The sequence below is a fragment of the Phodopus roborovskii genome, unplaced genomic scaffold (genome assembly GCF_943737965.1).
Source record: "Phodopus roborovskii unplaced genomic scaffold, PHOROB, whole genome shotgun sequence".
NCBI classification, from domain to species: Eukaryota; Metazoa; Chordata; class Mammalia; order Rodentia; family Cricetidae; genus Phodopus; species Phodopus roborovskii.
In genome coordinates this window covers 7,057,071-7,081,905 of record NW_026126546.1, presented here as the reverse complement: position 1 = coordinate 7,081,905, position 24,835 = coordinate 7,057,071, and the positions used below count along the sequence as shown (strand labels likewise).

At 54.0% G+C, this 24,835-nt stretch overlaps 1 protein-coding gene across 2 annotated transcripts in view; it reads right to left on the bottom strand.

Moving 5' to 3' along the window:
- Sh3tc1 (SH3 domain and tetratricopeptide repeats 1) overlaps positions 1-24,835 on the bottom strand; it is a 43,562-nt gene that overhangs the window by 9,921 nt on the left and 8,806 nt on the right. Inside the window, exons 1-12 of one of the 2 annotated variants that reach the window (XM_051200476.1) lie at positions 22,761-23,245; positions 17,914-18,135; positions 16,028-16,102; positions 13,464-13,591; positions 12,793-12,898; positions 11,474-11,620; positions 10,681-10,885; positions 9,639-9,715; positions 8,678-8,873; positions 5,399-5,532; positions 4,162-4,203; positions 235-1,914 (exon numbers count right to left, since the gene is read on the bottom strand). In XM_051200476.1, the coding sequence (XP_051056433.1) occupies positions 235-1,914; positions 4,162-4,203; positions 5,399-5,532; positions 8,678-8,873; positions 9,639-9,715; positions 10,681-10,885; positions 11,474-11,620; positions 12,793-12,898; positions 13,464-13,591; positions 16,028-16,102; positions 17,914-18,135; positions 22,761-23,223 (3,475 nt within the window). In that variant the 5' untranslated portion in view covers positions 23,224-23,245. Of the gene's footprint in view, positions 1-234; positions 1,915-4,161; positions 4,204-5,398; positions 5,533-8,677; positions 8,874-9,638; positions 9,716-10,680; positions 10,886-11,473; positions 11,621-12,792; positions 12,899-13,463; positions 13,592-16,027; positions 16,103-17,913; positions 18,136-22,760; positions 23,246-24,835 lie in introns of those variants that run through there. The other variant, XM_051200477.1, reaches the window with a different exon arrangement.

Here is a 24,835-nt window from a genome sequence, read left to right as displayed (position 1 = left end):
CCCAGGCGGGGTCATTATACATGGCCCAGCATGGGAAGAGGCTGCATCGAGTGCATCAAGAGTGGCGGCAAACATTTCCAGGTTTCTACTACTCAGTGAACAAACAGCCTCTGTCCTCTGCCCCCCACCCCCACCCCAGGGTGCTCTGAGTAAGGGATGACACACTTTCTCAGAAGCCAGCATGACCCACACAGACGCCCGGAAGTGTGGAGAGGGGAAGAGGATAGTACTCACTCTCCAGGTGGTCCATCTCCACAGCCACCAGAAAGGCCCACTCGTAGTAGCACTTGGCCTGCTGGGGGAGGGTCCGGCGGGTGCACAGTTGACCCAACCACAGGAGAACCTGGGTGAAGTCCCGGCCACACACACTACTGGGCATCTGGGAGAAGAGCCCCACAGCCTCCCGCAGGTAGTGCTGGGCCAAGCTTCGCGCACCAGCTTGAAGGCACAGGGCCCCAAAGTTGGCCAGGACTACTGCCTGGCTCTGCAGGTGGCCCTGGCCGTAGGCCATGTGCAGAGCTCGAAAGTAACCTTCGGCAGCCTGCCGGGTCTTGCCCAACCTCTTCAGGGCCATGGCCACCATGTTGGTCACCACGCACTCCTGGTCCCTGTTGGCCACGGCTGCATCTGAGATGGAGTTCAGGATGTCCATGGCTACTAAGTTCTTCCCACAAAGCATGTGCAGCCAGGCAAGGGCCACCAAGCGGTCCACGACAGAGTGGACCCCAGCTGCAGCGTCTGCTTCTGCAGCCTGAGACATGAAGGCGATGGCCTGGCTCTGCTGCTGATGGTGGCTGTACAGTTGAGCTAGACTGGCGTAGAGGGGCCCACACAGGGCCTGCCCCATGCTCGGAGTAAGAGAGGCCAATGCCTTTCTGAGGTAGTAAGCGATCTGGGAGGGGAGGCCGTGGCTTGCCCTCCTTTGGCTGTTTGGGCCAGGAGCATTCCGGAGTACCAGGTCCACACTCCTCAAGGAGCCAGCTAGCGAGCACGTAGTCCACAGCGAGGACACCCTGAGGCAGCTCAGTGCCAGGTGGGGCAGGCACTTGCGGCCATAGATGTCCGCTAGGAGGAGGTAACAGTCCTCGGGCCATGAGGCCTGCGGGGTCCCCACATCCCTGTTAAGGCGAAGCAGTCTCTCCAGGTAGGGCAGTGCCTCCTCAGGCTGCTTGAGGTGGGTGTAGTGCCTGGCCAGCAGGAAGCAGGCGCGGGCCTCGGCCTGCGGGCTGAGGCTGCAGATGGCCCTGCGCAGTGCATACTTCAGGAGCTCAGCGTCTGTGCTGTATGCGTGGCCAGGCGTCCCCAGGAGAAGGGCTGCGGCTTTGGGTGCCACCTGAACACACTTCTCCCCATTCTTCTGCTTCAGGTACACAGTAGCCAGGCTGCTATACACTGCCGCCACCAGGGAGAGGTCCCCAAAACTGCCTTCCAGAGCCCCCAGTGCTTCCTCCAAGTACACCCGGGCCTGGGATAGCTTGAGTTTTCGGGCACACAGCCGCCCCAGCAGGAGGCAGAGCCTAGCCAGGGCCATACCCAAATTGAGTTTCTTGGCAACTCCTCGGGCCTGTGCCAACCGTCCGGCCAACTCCTCATCATCATCAAAGCCACAGAGGGCAGTGCCCAGCCAGGGAAGGGAGATATCATACAGGCCCCGGAAGTGGGCCTCATAACCAGGGGCATTCAGGACCTGCAGCAGTGAGTCCAAAGGCTCGGGGTCTGTCCAGTCATCCTCAGGGTCCAGGCAGAAGGGGGGCTCCTCAAGGTCTGGTGAACTCACTCTGCTGGACACTGCTCCAAGGCTCCAGGATACTGGGTCTTCGGGGTGGTCAGGGCAGGCCTTGCACCGTTCTAGAATATCCTTCACCATGTGCAGGGTCTCATGTGGTTTGGGGTTCAGGCAAGGCAGAGACAATTCTAGAAGTTACAGAAGGCCCAGTTGTGTTAGCTTTGGACCTGAGTCCCAACTTGACCTGTGTGGCATCCTCCATGTCTGCCCTACCCACTATTCCCCTGGCTGCATGTTCTGGATGTCACTTCCCCACTCTGATTCCAGAGCACTGGAGGCTGAATCAGAGTCTGTCCTGATTCCTCTGGTCAGCTTTCCTACCCAGAAGCCCCCTCTCCTTGACCTGACCTCGGACAGCAGAGTTTTCAGAGACTCCGCGCATCAGAGCACAGGGGTGGCTTGCACATGGTTTCTCTTTAGAAAGAACTGAAAGCTCCCTAACCACCTGGCCCACAGTCAGAGTCCGGCCACAGGTGTGTGTTTCAGCGGTCCCCTCAGACTCTAGAAACCACGAAACCTCCCACGGTCTTTAACACACTAATCAACATGGGCTCAAAGGCTGCCACATAAAATGGATGAAGTTAACCGGGCAGTGGGAATCATAGCTCAGCCACAGTGTATCTAACATGGCCTGGGTTCAATACGCAGCAACACACACACACACGCACGCACAAAGGCAGACAAAACTAAAGGCAATGGGGACAGGGATGCTGTGGTTGGTGGTCTCAGCCGTACCATGGAAAAGGGACGATCTCCTTGGCGGATGATCCCAGGAAAGATATAGAGATTGGCCATTGAGAACAACCTACCACTACCTGCTAGCAGGATCTTGGCCTCAGATGGGTGCAGACCCAAAGCTATACCCCTCCATGGGGGCAGAGTAGACTTCTACTTCTTTTGGGAAAAACACAATCTTAACCTGGAGTTATTTGGAAGCAAATGAATGAACGAAGGCTCCGTGTCCTCCACTGGGATCAAACAGCTGCTTTGCTCTCAAGTTTGAAAGTTAAATAGGCTCAAGACATGGGCTTGAGAGATGGCTCAGCAGTTGAGAGAACCTGCTGCTTATCCAGAGGACACAGGCTTGGTTCCCTGCACACATGACACCTGGCAATTCCAGTTCCAGCACGGATCCAATGCCCTTTTCTGGCCTCCAGAGGCACCAGGTACATAGGTCATGCACAGACACACATGCAGACAAACACTTAAGACATAAAATAAAGACAAATACATCTTTAAAAACTATGCTCACACAATCTGAAGCCAGGTGTGGTAGTGCACACTTACCAGTTCCAGCACTAGAAATCAGGAGGAAGTGCTCAAGGTTCCCTTTTGCTACAAAGTGTGTTTGAGGCCAGCCTGAGATCACTATCTAAATTTTTACTTTTAAATCTATCGTTTTATTATTCTGTAAAGCCTTAGAACAGACCTGAGCCTTTTGAGTTGGTTAAGACATCTCAGCCACAGACAGAGGTTTTCAGCTGCCTTCCTACATGGACAGATGGAGGAGTCCCAAGGCCTTTGTCAGGACCTGGGCAGAGGATGGGCTGCCCGGGAGAGCTGCTCTAGCCTCACCTGCCTCTGCTCATTGAACTCAGAGCAGGAGGCCGAGGGCCCACCCCGCAGTGCCAGCGCCCTCCTGGTCCTCTCCCTTGAATCCCACAGCTGGGTCTGTTGCTGGGGAATATTCCAGGGCCCTCAGGGGCTCACATTTGTTTGTTTCGGTTTTTCCAGACAGGGTTTCTCTGTGTAACATCCCTGGATGCCCTGGAACTTGCCTTGTAGACCAGGCTGGCCTTGAACTCACAGAGATCCACCTGCCTCTGCCTCCCGAGTGCTGGAACTAAAGGTGTGCACCACCTCCTGGAAGAGGCTCACATTTTTAGATCCCCTGTTTAGATGGTCAGGGGAAGAAGATGGCTGCAGAGGAGCAGTGGAAAGGGCATTCTGGAGTGAGGCCCTGGAGAGAAGGACCTCTAAGGTTCAGTTGTGGGGAACTTTCTCTTCAACCTCTAAATCCAACTGGTGTACTCCCCAAGCAGTATGTTCAGACCCACTGTGGGAAATCTGGGTAGTTTCATCTGGTCTAGAAAAGGAGCACCCAGCAGCATGGGCTGGAGCGGGGGATGGGGGGTGCCCTGCCTTCTTGGGAGAGTCCCGATGAGGACAAGCATCTCCAGGAAGAGATCTGGATCCCCACAGCCTGCATAGGTGCAATAGTTCCTGGCCACCCATCCCACATCCTGCAGAGGAATGGCATGGGTGGCCAGTGCCCATGGTGCCCCATGCTGCTGCCTCTGCCCTGTGTTCACACCCGGTACCTGAAACTCAGCCCTGAGCCACAGGGCAGAGGTGAGCTGCAGGGCGGTACCTACCTTGTTGCTCCAGCTGCTCCCCCTCAGCTTCTTCTAACCTGTCTAGGAAAGGGAAAACAGAAGCAGTCACTCATCCACCTTCACCCTGGGTCCTGCCTCATGTGACCAGGTGAATGCAAGCACTGCATTCACTGATAATGAGGATGATAATGAGGATCTGAGAATCCACATTCTCAGATGTCTCCAGGCAATGATGGAGCACATGTCTACCCCTGTTGTACTTGTCCCCACACTCTTACTGAGGATGCCTGTGATCAGTTCCATGGCAAGCAGAGGCACGGACAGCTGCAAATCAAACTAGGCTGATTCCCTCTGCTGGTTGCTCTTTGCCCAGAGTGAAACTCCAGCCTCATTTCCACCTCTCCGGTTTGACACTAACTGCCTGCTCGATTGCCATAGCAACCAAAGGAGGAAATGAGCTGAAGAGGGCTGTAAAAAACCAGGAAGTTATAACATCAGACAAAACTTTGAGGCTTGTCTAGCAGAGAGGAATTGCATTGCCTTTGGTAGTTCTGGTCCTGGGATTCTAGGGACAAGTGCCCCCAGCCAACCAACAACCTTGGAGCCAGTTCGTCTGGAGCTGGGAGAAGTGAATTTGACCAATACTGGCAGAAGGGCCAGCCCCTTGAACTGGTAAGGGTGCTGGTCAGGTCACAATGGAGGTCCCAGGCTTCCCTGCCCTCAGAAGCTAAGGGCTCAGTGCCTCATCTGGTGCCTGGTGACAGTGGATATAGGTCCCCTCTGCAGCTAGGGCCTCAGGACTGACTTCTTGTGTCGCCAGCTCCCGATGTCTTTGTAGGTTGAGCCTGGTTGCCTGTACCCAGCCTTGAGAGCACATTTTTGGCCTGCCTTTCCCTGCTCCCTGGTGGGGCTCTCACCGCTTCTTTATGGATACCCTGAGAGAGGTGGTGTAGTTAGAAAGGGAGGGGAGGGTCCCTGGGGAGCTTGGAAAGAGCCAGAAGCATCCAACTAGCACCCAGCTCCCTTGGGAATGAGGCAATAGTACACTGACCCAGTGTTGGCAGGGCAGAGTGCAAAAGTCACATGTGGCCTTAACCAGACCACTGGGCTCCACCCAGTTGCAAAGCATTTGGACCACACCCTTCAGTGAAGTTCCTGCTCTTCCAGGAATCTGCCCCGGGGGAGACTCTAGGTTAATATGACTCAGTCGGCACAATCTTGACGTCTCCAACAGCTCACAGAGAGAACAGAGTTGCCACATGCTCCCAGCACCTACCCAGGCTGCATGTGGTGCACACATCTGTACCAGACGTCCTGCTCAGGAGCCGCCGAGCATCCTCATCTGAGAAGTGGCCCTCACTGTGGAAGAATGACCTTTCTTCCTCACTAAGGAAAATTGCACTTTCCAGGCTGGGATGACAGAAAGAGAGAAAGAAAGAAAAATCCATATTTAGAAGAACAAATTCACTCAAAGCCCAGGAGACCCACCTAGGGGTGAGTGGGCAGAATGGAGTCTGCCCAGTGGAGATGCTTGCCTTCAGGTCAACTGAGTTTACTGTTGTTGGAACTCTGGAACACAGAGAGCCACGGGTCAGCCGAGCACCCTCCTGTAAGAGCCAGGTGGCTCACTCCACTGCATTTCCTGGCTCCTGGCTCATGGAAGACACTGCCCCCCACCCCAATCCCGTCCATATGCAGGCAGGAATCATGATCAGCAGTCATTTAACTCTATAGCTGAACTTGTGGGGTTTCTTTTTGTTTGTGTGTTTATTTGTTTAACCAAAGTCAAAATTTCACAGCAAGACCCATTTTCCCTTATTTAACTGCTGGCCCCACTCAACCACAGTGGCAACACTAAATATAAACAAAGCCTGCCTGCCTGGCAGTGGTGGCCTTTAATCCCAGCACTCAGGAGGCAGAGGCAGGCAGGTGTCTTGAGTTCGAGGCCAGTCTTGTTTACAGTATGAGTTCCAGGACAGCCAGAGAAACCCTGTCTCAGAAACAAACAACAAAACCCAAAGCCTACTCTTGAAAGGACACTTGTTGGGCCCAGGATTAAGAAAGGCTTTCATTGGGCTGGAGAAACACCTCAGAAATTAAAGAGTACTGCTTACTCTTGTAGAGGACCTCTGGGGTTGGTTCCTAGATACAACCACCTATAACTCCAGGTCCAGGGGAGCCCATGCCCGCTTCTGTCCAAGTCACCATTTGGTACACAGACTGACATATATACAGGTAAAACACTCATACACATAAAATAAAATAATCTCTAAACCTTTTTCAGAGATTTAGATTATAAAGGTCCTGGGAAGGTGAGTGCCTAGGCAGAGTCTTAAGCCCCACTTGAACTGTCCTCTGTGAAACCCCCATTCTTCCCACAGTACCTAACGCAAGGACAGGGCTTCTGTGGCCATGAAGTCAGGCGGAGGACACAGAAAGGTACAGAGGGACAAAGGCAAAAAGAATGGCGGAGGAGGCAATTTTGCCTACAAGAGTAAGTTAGCAGGCCAGTGTGAAACTTTAAGGGCACCTTATATTAATCAAGGGAACCACAGCCCAGCCCTTGGGCCAACTGAAGGCTGTTGGGGTGGAGTGAAGCAGGTGACGCAGTGAGTGTGAAAGCATTCGGAACCATCTTTGGCTGTAAACAGCATGGTGGTGATGTGCATTTCTTGATTTTTGGCCCTTGCCCTGGGTTATACTTGAGGCCCTGGCTTTAAGAGCAGAGTAATGGGGTAAAGGACCACGACTTGCATAACTCATTCTCAGAGGTCTGAAAACAAACGGAGGGAAGGAAAAAAGACAAGCAACCAAGATGAGAAGAAGCTGGGCTCAGCCATTAGCACGTAAGGGGTGGAATGCTGTTGCCTGCTCCTCCCAACCCGGAAGGGAAAAGAGTCACTGGGCTTGCCCCCCAGGTTCAGGGCAGGAGAAATGCCAGAAAACTTTTGAGTGACAGGGAAGTGGTCATAGACCCTTGCTGTAAAAGGTGATGTCACCACCCCCAAACACTCTGGGGAGACAGGGGAGAACGAACCAGACCCCAGCTCTTCTAGCCCTCACTTTTGTTAAGTTTAGAACCACTGAAGCCACTAGGATCCCACATCAGTCAAGAAGCCAGGGATAGAGGAAGCATTGCAGGGAGAGCTGTACCATTTCTGTAATAAGAGACCAAGACACAAGCCACACCATTGTTTCAAGGACCCAGCTGAGCTAATGAGGTTATCACATGCAGCAACATCGCCCAATACAGAAAGGGAGAGCTTAGACTTCTCTGTCCCTGGAGATGGGTGGAGGGTCTGTGGAGGTCACAGGGGTGTAGATAGACTGTGTCCCCATTCTGCAGGCATGCTGACATTTTGATAGGGTGCCAGAAAATGCTGCTGTAAGTATGATCAATACATAGGACCAGTGATTGCCTGACTGTTCTGACTGACAAGTTCACAGCGGGATGCTTTAAATCCAGGGATGGAGAGAGGACTCATACAGATGGCAGCAGCCTTGGAAACTGCATCTGAGAGATGGCTATGATATCCAGTCTCCATTAAGGGCATTGAAAATGGCAGGTTTGAGGGAGGCATGGCCACAGTAGGGACAGGAGCAGAGGACAGGGCTCTCTGCGTGCACCTGTATCTCGAGGCTCTTCAGCTGAGGTCTTAACCAGGCCAAGTGCAGGGAAAGCAGGAACTGAGCAACAGCTACACTCACTGGACACTCCCCAATCACTCCCCTCCCACCATTGTCTGAGGCTGCTCAGAGTTCGTCCAAAGCACAGCCCTGGAGACCCCCTCAGCTGGCGCAGGTGCAGGCATGGCTCTCTCAGGGACAGAATGGGGCCAGGGGTTAGAGATTAGGGATGGGAGTACAGCCTGACAGGGCCCCCAGAGAACCAGGTGACAGCGAAGGGCAGAGCTAAGAAAGGCTGAGCTGTCATGTGTCCTGGCCTCTGGGGAGCTGGTGACAAGTGAGATCTTCATGGAGACCAGGTCCAGGAGCTTCACGGGGCTTTATGTTGAGGGGGGACATGCAGAAGTCTCAAAATATCTGTGCACCCAGAGCCTGGGAAGGCAACCAGTTTGGGAAATTGGATCTTTATGAGGTTACTAGCTAAGCCAAGGCAGATAGGAGCTGGCTTGCACAGTATGATAGCACGTGTCTCACAAGAAGAAACAGACACGGCTGAGGAGCCACCAGGACCTTGAGGATTCATCAGAAGCCAGGGAGACCCAGGCTGGTGGCCGTTGGGCTCAGCAGGAAGCTGCACTCTCCAGAGCCACAGCAGCTCAGTGGCCTCAGGCTGCCACCATGAAAGTTATACCCAGCATGTGACACTTTTCATTAAAGCCTGTAGGACTGACACTGTGGATGGGCACCCTGGACAGTCTCACAATGCCCTCTGGTGGCACCCTGGCAGGGCCAGTCAGGCTCAGTGGAGGAGGGGAGGGAGCAGCTACCCAGGGCGGTGCCCAGGTGGCTCCCGAGAGGCTAATGGAGAGTGGCAGGGTCCCCGCAGGAGCGGTGTTGGGGGTTCAGGAAAGGGGCCTCTGCCACTCACTCAGATGCCGGGCCCTGCATGCTGACGAGGCCAGTCCTCACAAAGCCCACCTGGCCAGAGGCCACGTGCCGGCCCACACACCAGGGCAGGCCAGGCACCTGGGCACCGATGATCTCGATGACATCACCAACACAGAAGGGCATCTCTTCAGGCCCTGAACCCTGGAAGTCAGCTACCGCAGAGGCCAGGCCAAGCCCTGCAGGAAGAAGGCCGTGTGAGGTCTGAGACCCTGTGGACAGACAGGGTAGCCCTCAGGCACCTGTTGGTGGTGTCCCTAATACGGTCAGACGTCCCTAATATGGCTCCTGAGGTCTGAGGAGCTGGGCCTGCCTGTGGTCCTCAGAGGGGCTGCTTGATCCTTATACCAGATGGGCCACCAAGGCTGAGACACTGGTGAACTTAGCCACCAACCTTCAGGCATAGGACTCTGTCTCGTGCAGCTTAGACTTAGGCTCTCCCCTCACTCACAGGGCTCTGTGTGCAAGCAATAGGCACAGGAACCATCCAAACACCAGCTGGCTCTACAAGGAGCAGAGAAATCTGTCCCCACCCAAGGGAAGTATGCAGGACCAGCTCCTCATGAGGGAGATCCAGGACAGGGCCAGAGAGCCTATCCATCTTCCATCTTGCCCCACAGATTGTAAGGCAGCCAGCCAGCCAGCCAGCCAGCCAGCCAGCCAGCCAGCCAGCCAGCCAGGCCTCGGTGAACCAGTCTCAATAGTCACATTCCTGGCTCTGCAGGGTATGAGAAGAGCCCTGGCCCATTTCCCCAGGTGCTGGGCAATGTAGTTGGGCCCTGAACCTCTCTGAGCTTTAGATAATTCTGAGTACTGTAGAAGGGATTCTGGCCTCCTCTTCTGGCTTAGGTAACATGCAGGACAAATGCAGAAACTTCTAGAATACTAGTCCTTGTCACCTTCTTTTGCTGCCTCTTTCTCAGGGAGGGAAGTCTGATACTCACCCATCAATTGGGCATCAGATGTCCGAGGCCCATCCATGGATTCATCGATGGGATCCCATGGAACCCTGAGAGTCCACCTGGAATGGGAAGAAGAGGCCTATGCTGTGGTCTCAGATTGGGACAAGTGTGTCCTATAGGACGCTCAGAAGTAGCAGCCTTTGAGGACACACATGAATCCCACCCCTCATTCAACATACCTGCCCAGAGGCTGAAGTGTGTGGTGCTGCCCAAGTTGGGTGCCTCATCCTAGGGATGTTACCATGAGCTCTGCAGAATCCCCTACCCTGCAGCTCTCCTGGAGCAGCTGGGGCCAGCAGCTTGAAGGCCTGCAGCCCAGACAAGGGCCTAGATAGATTTGAAGTCTGGGTCTCGTGGACTCTCTATGCTGTGTGGCCTACTCAAACTGCCCCCTGCTTTGGGCCTCAGCTTCTCCCAAACTCTTGGCTGATTACTGTAGTCCCTCCTCTGTTGAGAACCTGACTGACTCTGAAGGGTACACTCTGTCCCCAAAGGAACCACCACTAGCCCAGTACACAGGGAGTGTTCCAGGGAGAAACTCCTTCCTCTCTACAATGGCCTTCAGCCACAGCTGTTACTTCAAGAGCACAGTCCCTCAGGAGGTGGAGCTTCTCCTTTTTCTTTGATGGCCAGGAAGCTTCTGGCAAGCTCGCACTCCATGCATTACAGTCAACAGGAACTCCCACGGTCCCTCTATTAGTGACCCCTGGCTTTACTTCCTTTAGTCTTTACTCATGCAGATTTTGTGTCTGTGTCTTGAATGTGACCTGCAAATGCTCTCCAGACTGAGCACAGCAAGTAGCATGTGCCACAGACTACTCTACTCTTTCCTCCTGGGCAGTATTGCCCAGGAAATGCCATTGCTCCTTTCAAGTGGATGGCCACTTGGCTACCCTTCCAGCCACACTGCAGGGAGCAAGCATCAGGAGAGCCTGGTGTGGTCTGCCATTTGCCTGTCTCAGATGTCTCTCCATGCCCCACACCACCCAAGGCCTCAGGATGGAGATTCGAACTTGGTACCTACTGGTGAAATGGAGTCAAGGGCTCAGCCTCTGCTGCTTCTGCCTTGGAGGATGTGCTGGGCATGGGGGTCGAGGAGTTTGTTTCCAGGATGGCCACTCCCAGAGGGACCCCCGAAGTCCTCCTGAGGGCCTGAGGGCCCTTCCCTGCACCCTGAGGTCCCATGGTCATTCTCACATGGTGGTCAGGACACAGAACAAAGAAGGGCCCTTTGAAAGACAGAGAAGGTCAACAGGGTGACCAGCAGGGCAGTTGTGGCTCTCCCCATCAAACAGGAAAGCTGCCAGCCCAACCCCAAGGACACCCACAGTGAGGACAGGGACCCTGTAGGAGCCCACTCCACCCTCTTCTTCCCAGGGTGCCCCTCTGTGGAGGCCTAAAGGAGGTTATAGCCTCACCCCCACTGACACTGTGAGGTAGACTTAGAATTACTCTGGGCCTCAGTTCCCACAGGCACTATTTAGGGACAGACATGGGATTCCCATATCCCTTTGTGCTTTGATGCCTACCAAGGAGCCTGGCCTCATGGTCAGAGAGGAGGACTCAAGGCCCCCTTCTACAAGGCCAGCAAGATCAATGAGGGGCAAGGGTTCTAGATGAAAACCCATTCTCAACATTCTTCTCGCCCCTCACCTCATTGGGAAACACATACACTTTTGTAACCAGGGACAGGGACAGTATCTAGGGCATCTTATGCTATATCATGCTTCTCTCCCGAGACACTCCTGTGTCCAGAGCTGTCCCCCACAGTGTCCCCAGCCATGTGTGCTCTAACCAAGGTCACCATTGCTGCCCACCTTCCTGGGTGAGGAGGTTCTTGTGTGTCTGCTTCAAGGCATCCTTGTTTACATACATGAGAATGGCCGTCTCCTCCTCCTCACTAGGCGTGAGCAACCAGAAGGTCTGGTCCACCAGCAGATTCTCCAGGCAGTGGTGTGTGAAGCCTGAAAGGTCAGGCTTTATTACCAACAGGTTCCAGGAGGGGCAAAGGGCCCCAAGACCTCAACTTCCTGGGGAGGACCCTCACATACCGTTCTTCCCTGGGAATTTCCCAGCACCTCCACACCCTGTGGATCCCCATCTCACGGTCCTAGCTGTTAGGGTTATACCTGACCCCCCACTACATCATCTGGCCTTGTATGGTGGGGTTCAGAGAAGTCAAGAGTGCAGTGCTCCATCCACACTGCCTATGCTCCGGGGTCATACATAGCCAATGTCCTCCATGCCCATTCCCATCATTCCTGTTTAGGCCTGTAGGATGCTGGATGTTGCAGCCTGAATTGGGACCATTCCTTTATCAAGTACTGCTTTGCTGGGAGGCATAGCCTCACTCCCTTTATAAAGTCAGGGCAAATGCTGAGAAACCCCTTCATTTACAACAAACGTGAGTGGGCAGGAACTAAATAGGCCACTGTCTTCTGGATGGCTAAGTCCCCTACTGGTGCCTAGAGGGTAGACAAAGGACAAGTGCACCGACTTCTGGTGGCTCCTTCCCTGCCTGCCTGGAGGGCTAAGAAATGGTGACTTAGTGGACTCCACAGAGACAGCAGGATTGCACATGTGAACACATCTACAAAGGCCTGCAAACCACCCTGGAAAACAACTCTACAACTGATTTTTTAAAATCTCATGTTTTTGGCTTGCTTTTGTTTTTCAAGACAGGGTTTCTCTCTGTAACCTTGGCTGTTCTGGAACTTGCTCTATAGACCAGGCTGGCCTCAAACTCAGAGATCTGTCTGTCTCTGCTTTCCAACTGTTGGGATTAAAGGGTATGCTGCCACCACCCAGCCAAAAACTCATGTCGTAAGTAAATTTATGAGTCTGTTGGCCCACATTTAAACCTTCTTGGACAGCACGTCGTCCATGGACTATAGGTTAGACGGACCTGGGTGTACCACAGAGTGCTTGGGTGCAAGAATCCAGCCTCCCTCTGAGAAATACAGGGAGGGACACCACAAAGCTCAGTCCCATATTCTGCAGTAAAGCCCTGGCCTGCCTCAGCCTGGCCCACATGCTTTTTTTTGTTTCTGCTTTTTTCCTGGAGTCTAGGGTGATATAATGCTAGGTTTCTCCAAAGGGGGAGCCACAACCCACTGTGGGAAGACAGCTGCCTTACCAAGAGCATGGTAGGTGGAAAACTTCCAGATTTCTTCAAAAGTCTTAAACGTCACCACGATCCGGTCCTGGTCACTGTGGATGGACAGCAGCCTGGCTGACAATTCCTTAAGAGGAAGAGACAGTGAGTGACAATATTCCCCGTGGCCTCAGTGCATCCAGTGACTAGAGAACAGGTGCGTGGCTCTAGAGAGATTGAAAAACGGCCCTGATTGGGATGACAAGAGCAGGCTTCAGCCCCTTACATTTCAAACACTCATTGTCGTTATCCACCTGACAGGACAAAACCAAGGCTACTTCCTATTGTAAGTGGGCAGTTGGGATTCAAACCCTGGAACCAGCAGCCCAGAGGCAGGGTTTGCTGAACAGCTTTAGGGGCCAGGACTGGACTAGGGGCTTGGTGGCGGTTATCTGATATAGCGGCTCACTGGAGACAAAATTCTAAGCGTTCCCAGTGTGTAGCTAAAGGAGTTGGTTTCACACAGGCCAAGCAAACACCAAGATGGGACCTTCTACCCTTAAGTCCATAATGGTGACACACACATGGTGACACCCACCCTGTCCCTCACTGCCCCCTGAGTGACTTTTCCAGCTCTGCCACCTTCCTCCTCTGATCTTGCTTTGAAGGGAGGTGTCCCTGCTTGCTCCCTAGGCCCCTGGGGGTTGACTCACTCCAAGCACGCGGGCCACTTCCCGGCTGTCATTCTCCAGCAGGCGGAGCCGGCTCCTCAGGGCCTGCTGCAGGCTGGGGCTCCGCACCCCACTCTTCCGTCTCACAGCCAACAATTGCAGGGTCAGGTCTGGAGGAACAGGAGGTCGGTCAGGCAGCTTGTCTGGCCTGATGGGGTAAATGCTCCCCACCAGCTTCCACCCCTCAACAGAAGTCTTTAATCCAGCAAACTCCACAAGGCTCTTCCCTCCTCAGCCTTGTTCTCTCAACTATTTGTCTATTTCATCCAGTAGGGGCTGGGATCCTGGGCCACTGTTTACCTCTCCGGTCTTAGTTTTCCTAGCTGTGCCTGCCCTGCACAGGAAGATTCATGTTCCATCCTTCCCATGGGCAGAAACGAGAACCTATTCAGCAAGGGTTTCTCAGTAACTGTAACCGCCAGCCTCCTGTTCTCATAACCCAGCTTCAGATGTGGATCCAACTCAAACCACCATGGCAGGCCAGGTACTCTGGAGCCTCCATACTGGCTCTTTCCCACCTTCAGAAGGGTCCCACCCATATCCCTTATCAATACACCACAAGTCCCCACCCTCGGCCCTGCCCACCGGTGAGATGCATTGACTGAGGAGGAACAGTGGCTAGCTTGCCTGGGCCTCTCTCAGAAAGTGTTCTGATCTCCACCCAGCCCAAACCTTGTACACTGTGACCTGGCCTGGCCCCCAGCATTGCAGGGTAGCATGGTCCAGGGGTTTCTCTTCATGGTGGATACGCCACTTGTCTACACGTTGGATGTAGTGGTCACCAACCATTTGGGGCTACAAGACTCTTGAGAGCTGCCCAATGGGGCTGAGGTGCCAGCCTTTTCATGTATTCTAGTAAATCTGAATACAAGTTGCCCTTGTCATTATTGTCTCCACCTTCCAAAAAATAAAATCTGTGGGCCCTGTGTGATGCTTTCTGCTGCTTCGACATCAAGGCGTCCTCAGCCCTGTCTCGGGTCTACTTCCTGCCTTGCCTAGCTCCTAACCTGGCCTCCCTCCTGCTGCCAACTCCTCTATTGCCCCTTGCCGAAGAATCCAGGCTTCTGGGCAACCAATTTGTCTGTCCCAGTGTTTGGAAATGCTAAGAAAACTGGACCCCTGACCCTCAAGGTCAAGTGAAACTGCCATTCATTGGCAGCAGCCTTCTTGGAGCCATTCTTTCCATGGAGGATACTAAGGGGAGGGAAGAATGAGGGAAGGAAACAGAGATGCTGGTTCCCACATCATTGGGATACTTCCAGAGCCCCTGACTGGGTCTTCTGGCCTGGGGGATTCTGATGTCAGTATTCTCAAAGCAACTGTGGAAAGTCCAGAGTCTGAGTGGTGTGGAAGCAACTAGAACAGAGGTTCTCAACCTGTGGGTCGCGGCCCCTTTGGGATTGCATACCAGATACCCTCCATGTCAGACACTCACATTATGATTCATCACAGTAACAAAATTACAGTTACAAGATACTTTTATAATTGGAGGTCACTACAACATGAGAAACTATATCAAAGGGTTGCAGCCTTAGGAAGGCTGAGAATCACTGCTCTAGAATCTCACATTTCACAAGCATGCTGAGCTGTGATTGCTTCTGAAGCCCCTCTTCCCTCTAAGGGCAGACTGTGAATTTGCAATCCCACAATGGTTCATGCACCCCAAGTGACCACAAGTGTCACTGGCGTCCCAAAGCAGAATCCAAGGCTGCTGGGTGTAGCGGTAGAAGTGAAGTTCAATGATCAATGACAGCTGGGTGCTCAGGCTCCCCACAGCTGGACACAACCGTGAGGCTCCAAGGGGAGCTTCCTTAGTCCTATTCTATACTCTATATGAGGACCCAACTGTCCTCAAGACATGCTAGGGTAAGGATGCAGAGGAAAGCACAGGCTGACCCTGCCTTCCAGCCTTCTGTGTGTGGAGGCACTTAGGATCTGAGGCCTATCTTCAGCGCCCTTGACTTGTCCCAGATAATGATAATGTGGGAAGCCTGGAGCCCCAAGGCAAAGCCCTGGGTGGGTACTTGTAGGTTCCCAAGATGCTCTACATCACTTTCTGTGTGACTTGGAAGGACACCTCTCCAAGGCCCGTGTCTTGAAGTCTTGGTTCTTAGCTTGTGGTATTAGGAGGTGGTGGGTCCTTCAAGAGGAAGGACCTAAGCTGGGTGTGGTGGGTCACGCCTTAATCCTAGCACACAAGAGGCTGAGGCAGGAGGATTGCTTTGAGTTTGAGGCCAGCCTACTTTACAGAATGAGACCCTGCCTCAAAAAAACAAAAGTAAAACAAAGCAGGTTGGCTGAGTGGGAGTCCCTGGAGAATGGACAGCGATCGCAGGACTGGTCTCCTCTCAATTCCCAGCCACGGGCAAGTGCTGTCTCCTGCCATATAAGCCCACTGTACCTCGTTGCCCCAGATGCAGAACAAGGAGTCAGTCAACCATGGTGAGTAGGAGGCCACCCTACAAGCCTGCTTCTATGCCGTTACAGGGATGGCCAGTGACACAGACCTGGCCTGTTGTGAGACTCAGGCCCTGGTGCTCACTTACCTGTGGGATACACTGCCCTTTGGCTGGAAGGGGTTTCAGCAGCCAGCTCAGCCTTGCTGGGGGGAGGGGCCACATCTGCAACACATCAGGTGATTGCGATCAGAGGGGCAAGTGATTCTCCAAACAACCTGGTCCCTCAGGAGGAAGGGTTGGCAGCCACTGGACTCCTTTCTCATCAGCCATCTCACGCCTCATAAAACCCCTAAAGGGGGTGGGCTGTTAGCCTGGCAGCATGTTTTGAGAAACTGGTCTTAACCCAGCAGCTCAGTTCTGGAAGCTGACATAGGCATCGGAGTGAATCAAGGTGCTAGCGCTTGGCATATGCAGCTCCAGACAGACTTCTTCCCTTCAGCTTCAGGACACTGCCTATGTCCCATGATTCTGCCAGTCTCCAAGTTCAGATCTCTGAATCTGTCCCTCTTACCAGATGTCTTTCTAGATGCAAGGGCAGCATGTCTAAAATTTGCTCTTAAGCAATTCAGAAAAATTTACCATGTCTATATATACCCTCAGAGTGAGATGCAGTGAACACGGAGAAATGCCACATTGGAAACATTCACTGGAGGAGATGAGAGTCATTTACTGTTTCTTGTGAGAGCTGAGGTGTCCTATGGTCCCTAGGACAGAAGTCCACTGGTTGGATGGGCCTGGCTAGAGTCATTTTGATGCCACGGTGTGTGTGTGTGTGTGTGTGCGCGCGTGCATGTGTGCGTGCCTGCCTGCGTTCATGTGTGTGTGTGTGTGATGGTGGTGGTAGCAGGGGTGGTGGCATCATTTGGTGGTGGTGATGGTGGTGGCCGCAGTGTTAGGGGTAAATTTACAAGCCAGCAATTCCAATTTCTAAGTATACTCAAAAGCAACAAAGAATCAGGCTGCACAAAAACTTGTACCTGGGTGTTCATGGAAAGGGCAGGTGAGATGCCCCGCTGGTAAAGGCACTTGCTGCTGAGCCTGACAACTTGCATTCAATCTCTGGGACCCATAGCACAAGTGCCTGGCCACATGGTTCCCAAATGCTTCCCAAGCTCTGTCAGCTCTGACATTGCAGTCTCTCCTTGGGTGGCCTGGGGTGACTGTCAGGACTTCCCTGCTTATCTTCATGTTCCCTTTTGTTTTGTTTCTTCCTCTGGAAGGAGAGCCATGGCAAGCTGTGGGTTCCCCAGGCCTCACCTAGCCCTCCCTTCCTGGGAGGACCATTTCCTGTTTTTGAGTTGGTACTAGACCACCAGGCTCCTCCTCACCCAGGGGCAGAAGGACAATTGACAGGTCTAAACTCTGCAGGTGCCCACCCTCCACACATCAGGCCTGCCTGGAAGGTTAGAGATCCCTTCTCCTACCTAGCATGTCACTCATTCTTGTGTCAACCAGGAGTGACTGAGGATGTCGCACCTGGCTCTGCCCAGAGGCCAGAGACAGGACAGCTGAGCAAGTAACATTTGTATAACATGAAGAAGCTTGGGAAGGGAGAACGCCTGTCCTTTCCTCTCTGTCGGGGACCAAGGATGGCAGTGATGGAGTCCCTGCTAAGGCTTCCCCTCAGGGGAACTGAGACCCAAGTCTAGCAGTAGCCTGTGGACAACCATGATGAGAAAGAACCAGGCCTCCTGGGGAGCAGCCCATCTGGCTTCCTAATCACAGCACTCAGCTGCTTGCCTTGGTAGCCACCACCACCAAGGCCTCAGTACAAGACTCCAGGCCTGGTTAGGCCCCTGATCACCATAGAGCCTGAGCCTTGGTTTGCCTTGTGGTGTGGCTGGCCCAGTGGACCCATCAAGCAGCGCCAGGCTATCCATGCCAGCTCAGTCATTCTGGAGCAGTCAGAAGTATGTGGAGTGGACAGACAGGCGGACAGGAGAATAAGATGGAACTTCAGCAGCTGTACTCACCACTTCTGACTGCTGACTCAGGACCTGCTTCCTCTTGACCAGTGGGCAAACTCATGGACACACTGTGGATCTGGTCCCCATGGCTACAGCCTCCTGGAGGTTCCTCGGGGGCCCGTCCCATGGCGGATAGCTCCTCAGAAGTCGCCTCCTCCTCCTCCTCCCTGGAGCTCCTCATGACACACAGTGGCCTCAAGGCCAAGAGCTGGGCATGTTGCTGGCCTTCTGTGGAGAGATGACAGTGGTCAGCAGGGAGGCCTCTTGGTGACAGGATGTTGCTTACAGAGCCAGGTCAGGAGAAGTCTGACAATACAGGGTGACCAGCACCTCCAAGATCCAGCCGTAAGCCATTTTTTTTTTTTTTTTTCCCCATCAGTGACCCCATAGGCTGGGCTGGCAACCAGGCCCCACGGACTTCTGCACGTCCTTGTCACACCTCTTCAGTCCCTCATGTCTGTCTTTGTGCAGAGGCTGAAATTTCCGCCCAGAGAATCCAAACCCTTCACTAAGTGAATCCTATGGAACTTGACAGAGCTCCAGTTGGCAACTTCCTCCCCAGCTCAGTCAAACGGCTGAATTGGGCTTCATCAGAGCCGGGCACCAACACAGACATCAAATCAAAGTCGCCTCATCTGACAAGACGGGGCGGTAGGGGTGAGAGGTGCCTCCCTTCTTGCTCTCCAGGGGCTCCCTGGGAAGCGGCTCAGTGTCGGACCTGAGACAGCTGCTCAAACATCCTTGTAGATGACTCAACACATGTACAGGATGCTGTGGGGACAGAAACGAGTCCAAGTCTCCATCAGACACCCGTGGATCCTTGTTTTCAGTTGCATGACCGCACGCCCCATCTAGCTAGGGCTGGGGCGATCGGCTCAGAAGGGGACAAAGAGGGAAAGGCAGAAAAGGGAGAAAAGGGGAGGGAGGGGCAGGAGGAAGGAGGGGAGGGCATGAATCTCTTTGTGAGCAGTGTAGCTGAGGTCTTGCAGGCTATGCGGTTCCAGTCCCCGTGATCTCAGCTACCCTGGTGACCCCAGGGCCTGTCATTATGCTTCACTCTTCCCTGGTATCAGCAGTGATAGAAGGATGGTGTAACCTCCACCCACGTTCCTGAGTGGTTCTCGCCTGTGATCCCAGCACTCGGGAGGCAGAGGCAGAGGCAGGTGGATCTCTGTGAGTTCAAGGCCAGCCTGGTCTACAGAGCTGGTTCTAGGACAGGCTCCAAAGCCACATGGAGAAACCCTGTCTCCAAAAATAAAAACCCAAGACCAAGAGGGTTGCTGCCATGTGTGGGGCTTTGTTCAGTGCCCGTGGAGGATGTAATCGAGAGGAAAAGCTGGAGAGGCCAGGGGTGCAGTGACCGGTCTCCCCACAAAACAGGACACACAGCCCAATGAGAGTCATTGGACATCGGGCACATCAGGACCTCCTGGCCCAGTTCCTGACCCTTCTTCCCCAAGAGCTGCCCAGGAGCACTGAACTGGGCCAGCCGCCAAGTTTAACTTTAGGAGTTTCCCAGAGACTTAGGCTGCACACCTGCTCACCAGTCATCCCCTGCCAGGGGCCTCAGACAGGCTGCTGTAGCCAAGGCCCATGCGGGGAGGCACGTGGAACTCCAGTCACTGCCTGGTGCAGACTGTGAGCCTGTGAGTCCTGTTGCTTTCAGGAGGCTGGCCATCTCAGGGTTTTCCCTGGGAGCTGACCGCAGAGACCCCGGCAGGGATTCAGCACAGCCCTTGAAGGATGAAATCAGGAATGGGAGGGAGGAGTCAGTGCAAGCCTCCCTCCTTGGGTGCTGCTGATACCATGAAGACTGGCTCTGGCCTAACTCGTGGCATCTCCCTTCTGCAGAACGGGGGTGGTAGGACCCCCATTCTGTAGCCTTCCCTTGCTGCCCCTTACCCTGTCCTGGTCTCTGTGCCAGGCCACTGAGCAGTTGGGAAGTCAGCCACACAGTAGCGAGTAACAGCTGCAGGTGGCTAGCTCTATGATGAGAAGAAAGGCTCACCTAGTCTTGGGGGTAGCAGAAAGGGAGGGAGGCTCACAGGGAGGAGACTTGGGTCCCCAGGATACAAGGGTTTGTGGAAGCCACATCTCTACCTCTGAAAAGTGGCCTCGGCAAGCCCCTGACCTACCCACCTAGGCACCTGCCTTTCAAGGACTCCAATAGGTTGGTCTGTGGACAAATCCTTCTCATTCTCCAACAGGACTTGAAGGCTAAAATCTGAGATAGGCAGATAGGGAAGAGATATCTCATACCAAAGACACCAAGGGGCCCCTGGGCCCCTGAAGACACCTGTTAATCTCAACACCCAATCCTGAAGGAAAAACAAAACAGAACTGCAGATACCAGGGGCCTGGCATGGCCCAGTTTTCAACAGCATGGGGACAGAAGTAAGCAGCAGACAGAAGTCTGCCCTCCTGGCCCCTGTCCTAAGGCACAGTCCCAGCTGGTCATGCCTGAGATCCTCCAGATCACCCTTCAGACACTGACCCTGCCAGCCTGACCCCTCCCCGGTCTAAGTCCAGCCTGAGCCTACTTCCTTCCCTGCTTCGGTTTACCAAACTGTCCCCCTGGTTCCTACTACTGCAGAGGCCCACTGTCCTTCATGTGCAGGTCTGTGAGGAGCAGAGGTACATACCCAAGGGATAGGTGATTCCTGATCCCCTCTGGTGAAACACACCAGGGTCCTCAGCCAAGCACTTGATCCAGTCTCTTGATGAGTGAGGTCCTGGATTGTAAGGTGTGTGGATCCCAATCACTGCCCCCCAAACCCACCATGTCCCACCCCAGTGTTCTTAAGTCTTCTCTCTCTGCCACTTAGACCTTCAGGTGTCCTTGCCTCCAGGCTGCCCAGTGTCTCTGTAGAAGCTGACTGATGCCCACTAAACTTGCCATCCCCAGGTCAGTGGTCTCCCACAGACCTGGGACTAGGCTTAAAGTGTTTCCAGAGAAATGGGGCTCCCAGCTGAGGCCATTTCCCACCTGCTCATTGAGGGCCTTGCCAAAAGCTGCGATCACAGTGGGACCCCAGAGGCCCAGGGAGGAAGTGGTCCCTGCCTGCTTATGTGGAACCATCTCCTCCCTGCACAGACCTCTACAGGCTTGCTTGGCCTGCTCCAGCAACAGAAGCAGCCCAGATCCCAGCCAGCCCAGCCCCAGATAGTGTCCAGAAGCTTCATAAGTACACTTGCTGAGTTCAAGCGACCAAAAGTGACCTACAGAGTCTCCTTCCAGCCTTTGTCTTCTGCCCAGGTGGCAGGAGCATCAGGTGACCACCATAGGCTCTAACCTCCAACGCCCAACCTACTTTACTGCTGGAACAAGGAGACCTAGGGACAATCTCAGCGTGTGTGTTGGGGGTGGGGATGCTCTATGCCTCAGTGTACCCACCCATGAAATGAGAACAAAGACACCCACTCAGGGTGTTAGAAGGATCAAGCAGCCAGCCAGCATGCTGGCTTCCAGCCCACATCAGTACTGTAGGCTGTAGGAGGAACCCTCTATGGTTGGCCTTCATTCCACAAGATCTGGCCAGGGACCCACCAAGGTACATCCTGAGCCTATGGTTTGTTTGCAGGACTGTTGAGACTTTGCCTGGAGGTGGCAGTGTTCTCCACAGTCATAAACCAGGAACGTCAGGGTGGAGACCTGATTGGAAACAGGTGGTTTCAGATGAAATCGCCCTAGGACCTGTTGGATGTTGGATTAGAATGGTCCCAATGGACTTGGTGGTCATGCCAGATTAGGAAAGAGTCCTCTCTCTGGTGCCTGGGGTCTCTGCAGAGAACAAGTCACACAGAAGAGGAGGACATAGGACATATGACAGTCACAAGCGGAGGCTGTACCCTTGTACTCCTGGCCTTCAAACCCTAAGAGAATAATTTCTGCCATAGTTCGTTATGGCAGCCATGAACATGGTGACACCCAGAAGGTTTCTCTCCTGGGAAATGGACTTCACACACCCACGCCGTGGCATTTGGGATTACACACACGTAAGACACTGGCATCCTGCCTGCTGCAAGAAGCTCTGTGACACTAGCAACAGTCACCTAAAGGTGGCGCCTCTCACCCCCTCCCCAGTCTTCACCTTTAACCTCAATCCAGAGGATGACCCTCACTCCATCCATGCCATGGATGTGCAAGGCAAGGTTTGGCCCAGCCAGGGGCCCAGCAGCTGGGGACCATAAGGTGGCAGGAGTCTGTTCCTGAGCACATTTTACTTTTACCCTTATACCACCTGTAAGTAGCTATTCTGCCACTATAGGGCAAAGAGGGCGAGGAAGGTCAGGAGGCCCTGGAACCCCGGAGTCCTGAAGCCCTAACACAGGCTGCTCCTGCTGAGGTCTCCAGAGACAGTGGTCAGTGACCCTAGTACAGTGATGCATTTACTCAGTTAACATAAAGCGACCCAGAGTGACCTCAGAGTGTCCAGGTCACAGCCACAGAGGCGCCATGATGCTCCATTCTAGCGCAGGCATGCTTGTCATGGCCTGCAATGAATCAAGGTTCATCACTTGGGGTCCACTGGCTTTTGGATCCCATGCTGTACTCACTCAACTCCCTTGTCTTGTCCAGACCTCAAGGACACATTCACAAAGGGTCAGTGTGAGGGCCAGGTCATAATTAGCAGTTGGTCTCATCTAAGCAATCTTAACAGTCTAGCAGAGCCCTGGGGTGCTTAGTGCCAGCCTCTAACGGCTTCCTGGCAGGGTTCTGCCATAGCCCAACCCCAAACAAGGCAAAAGAAAGAGGAAGAACACTATTCTTAGACACAATTGTGGCAAAGCCTGGCTCTGCCGACCACAGCCAACTCACAGAGTCCACACCCCTCTGTTCAGAGCCCCCTTACCTGCACTCTGATCTTCAGAGAACTGCCTCCCAGGCCCAGGGACGCAGGTGCCAGGTGGCCACTTCTGGCTCAGCTCCTTGCTGACTGGCCTATAGGCTGTCTGTCTCCAGCTGGCCTGGACAGGCAGGGGCCGCCCACAGCTGGCTGGGTGACTGCTCAGTACTGCCACCACCCCCTGTTTCCTGCCCCACTTCCTCCCTGAGCCTAGGGGCCTGGAGACCCAAGGCAGGCCAAGTGCTCCAAGGCCTCCACTAGCCAGTTGATCATTAGCTCCTTGTGGACCAGAGCCAGGCCCTGCCTGCCCACTGCCAGCCCCGTGCTCTATGGTGAAAGCTGGGGACACCCTCAGTGCTGAGATTGGGGAAGTCCACCGGAGGCCGGCCCTCAGGCCCTGCAAACACCCCAGCCAGCTCTCTGTTCCCTTTTCCCTTCTACACACGTGCATACGCATGCATGCAGACATGTGGGTGGCCTTAGGGACATGTATGGGTACACAGACCTCACACATGCCTGCATGAAAACACACAAAATACTCCTGTGCTGCATCTCACTGTGCCCCTGGCACATTCTGGAAGGGGCCAGTCTCCTTCTCAGCTTCCAAGTACTACATCCCTGAAGCCGGACTGTGGAGGCACACATTTTACGTTCCCACAGGCTATAGCTTGACCCGAGAACTTCCCCATGACCCAGATTGAGGCCTGCCTCCTGCTCTCAGGCCCTTGCAGTGCCCACCCTGAGAGATGGGGCTGGCCTGCTCCCCACACTCACTAGATGCTAAAGGTATCTCTCCTCCCGGCCTGTCTCCACTTGTGAGGAGTTCTGAGGATGAAGGTATACCGAGTTTCACCTCCCTCCCCAGAGAATGCAGGCCCCTGAGATGCTAGCTAGCCTTCCACCGGACCTATTTTTCTGAAAGCTGTGTCAATAGAGGTCCCTGCAAGCCCACACCCATACATGGGTCTGGAGGCATTTCCTCTCCCGGCTATTGTCCCCACTGCGCCCAAACCAGCATCCTGTTTGTCTCAGAAGCTGCTCTCTTGGCCCTAGGCCAGGGGGAATTTCTGAAAGCCTCCCCCAGAGTATGCAGGGTGCTCCGGGGCTATCCACCAGGGCAAGCTCCTTTCTGGTCCAGAGCTCTTCAGCGGGATCTTCCTGAAGCTGTGGGGTACAAAGATGAGCCACACAACTGTGACAACCAGAGGACCACCTAAACCCCAGCTTGAGATCCCTCTGGAAGAACCTGTCACTTTCCCAAGCCTCAGTTTCCCCTTTGCAAAAGGTAGAGTTGGGAGGCACTCAGCTCCCACGGTTCTGATCCATGACATGGCTGTAGTATGTTTGAGTTGCCATTGCTGTGATGCTGATCCTTTGGGTAGATCATGCCATGGGACTTGGTGACAGTCCAATGAAACTGTCATCCCTGTGACCCCCCCACCACCACCAACAGGCAAGTAGACTTAGGTATTTCCCCAAAGTTCCTCAGCTCAGGCAAGCACTGGAACCAGGGTCCTCGCTCCCTTAACCCCTCAGTCTTTGGTGTCAGGATACAGGCAGCAGGCCCTATTCCTAGGGACCCCAAGAATCAGGCCCTACCCTGAGAGGTGATGTCCCCAGATCATCTCAGGCCTGTGCTTTAAGCACCAAGCCGAACAGCAGTGGCCCTACTTCCCTAGCCCCTCCCTAACGTCACTGGTGCTACTGAGATGCAGTGGGTACCAGAGTGGTCCGTTGCTCCTCTCTTGCGCCTCACCTCTTCTCATTCCCTGACCTGCCCCAGGAGGGGGAGCCACAGAAGGAGCCACACGGAAGGTAGGTTATCCTCCTGAGGAGACTCTGACAGAAGCCAGCCTTCTGAGGCAGGTGCTCCCTGTCTGCCATTCAGGCTGCTCAGGATACAGGCCAAAGAGGTCAGAGGCACACATTTAGTCAAGTCATGGGCACAGCTACTGTTTTGGACTATCCTGTGATTACGAAATGCAAGAACAGGATGCATCGAAGACAAGGGGTAGAGCCATCTCTGGGAGACCACAGGGGCCATTATATCACAACAGGGACAAAGAAATTTCCTGGCCTGG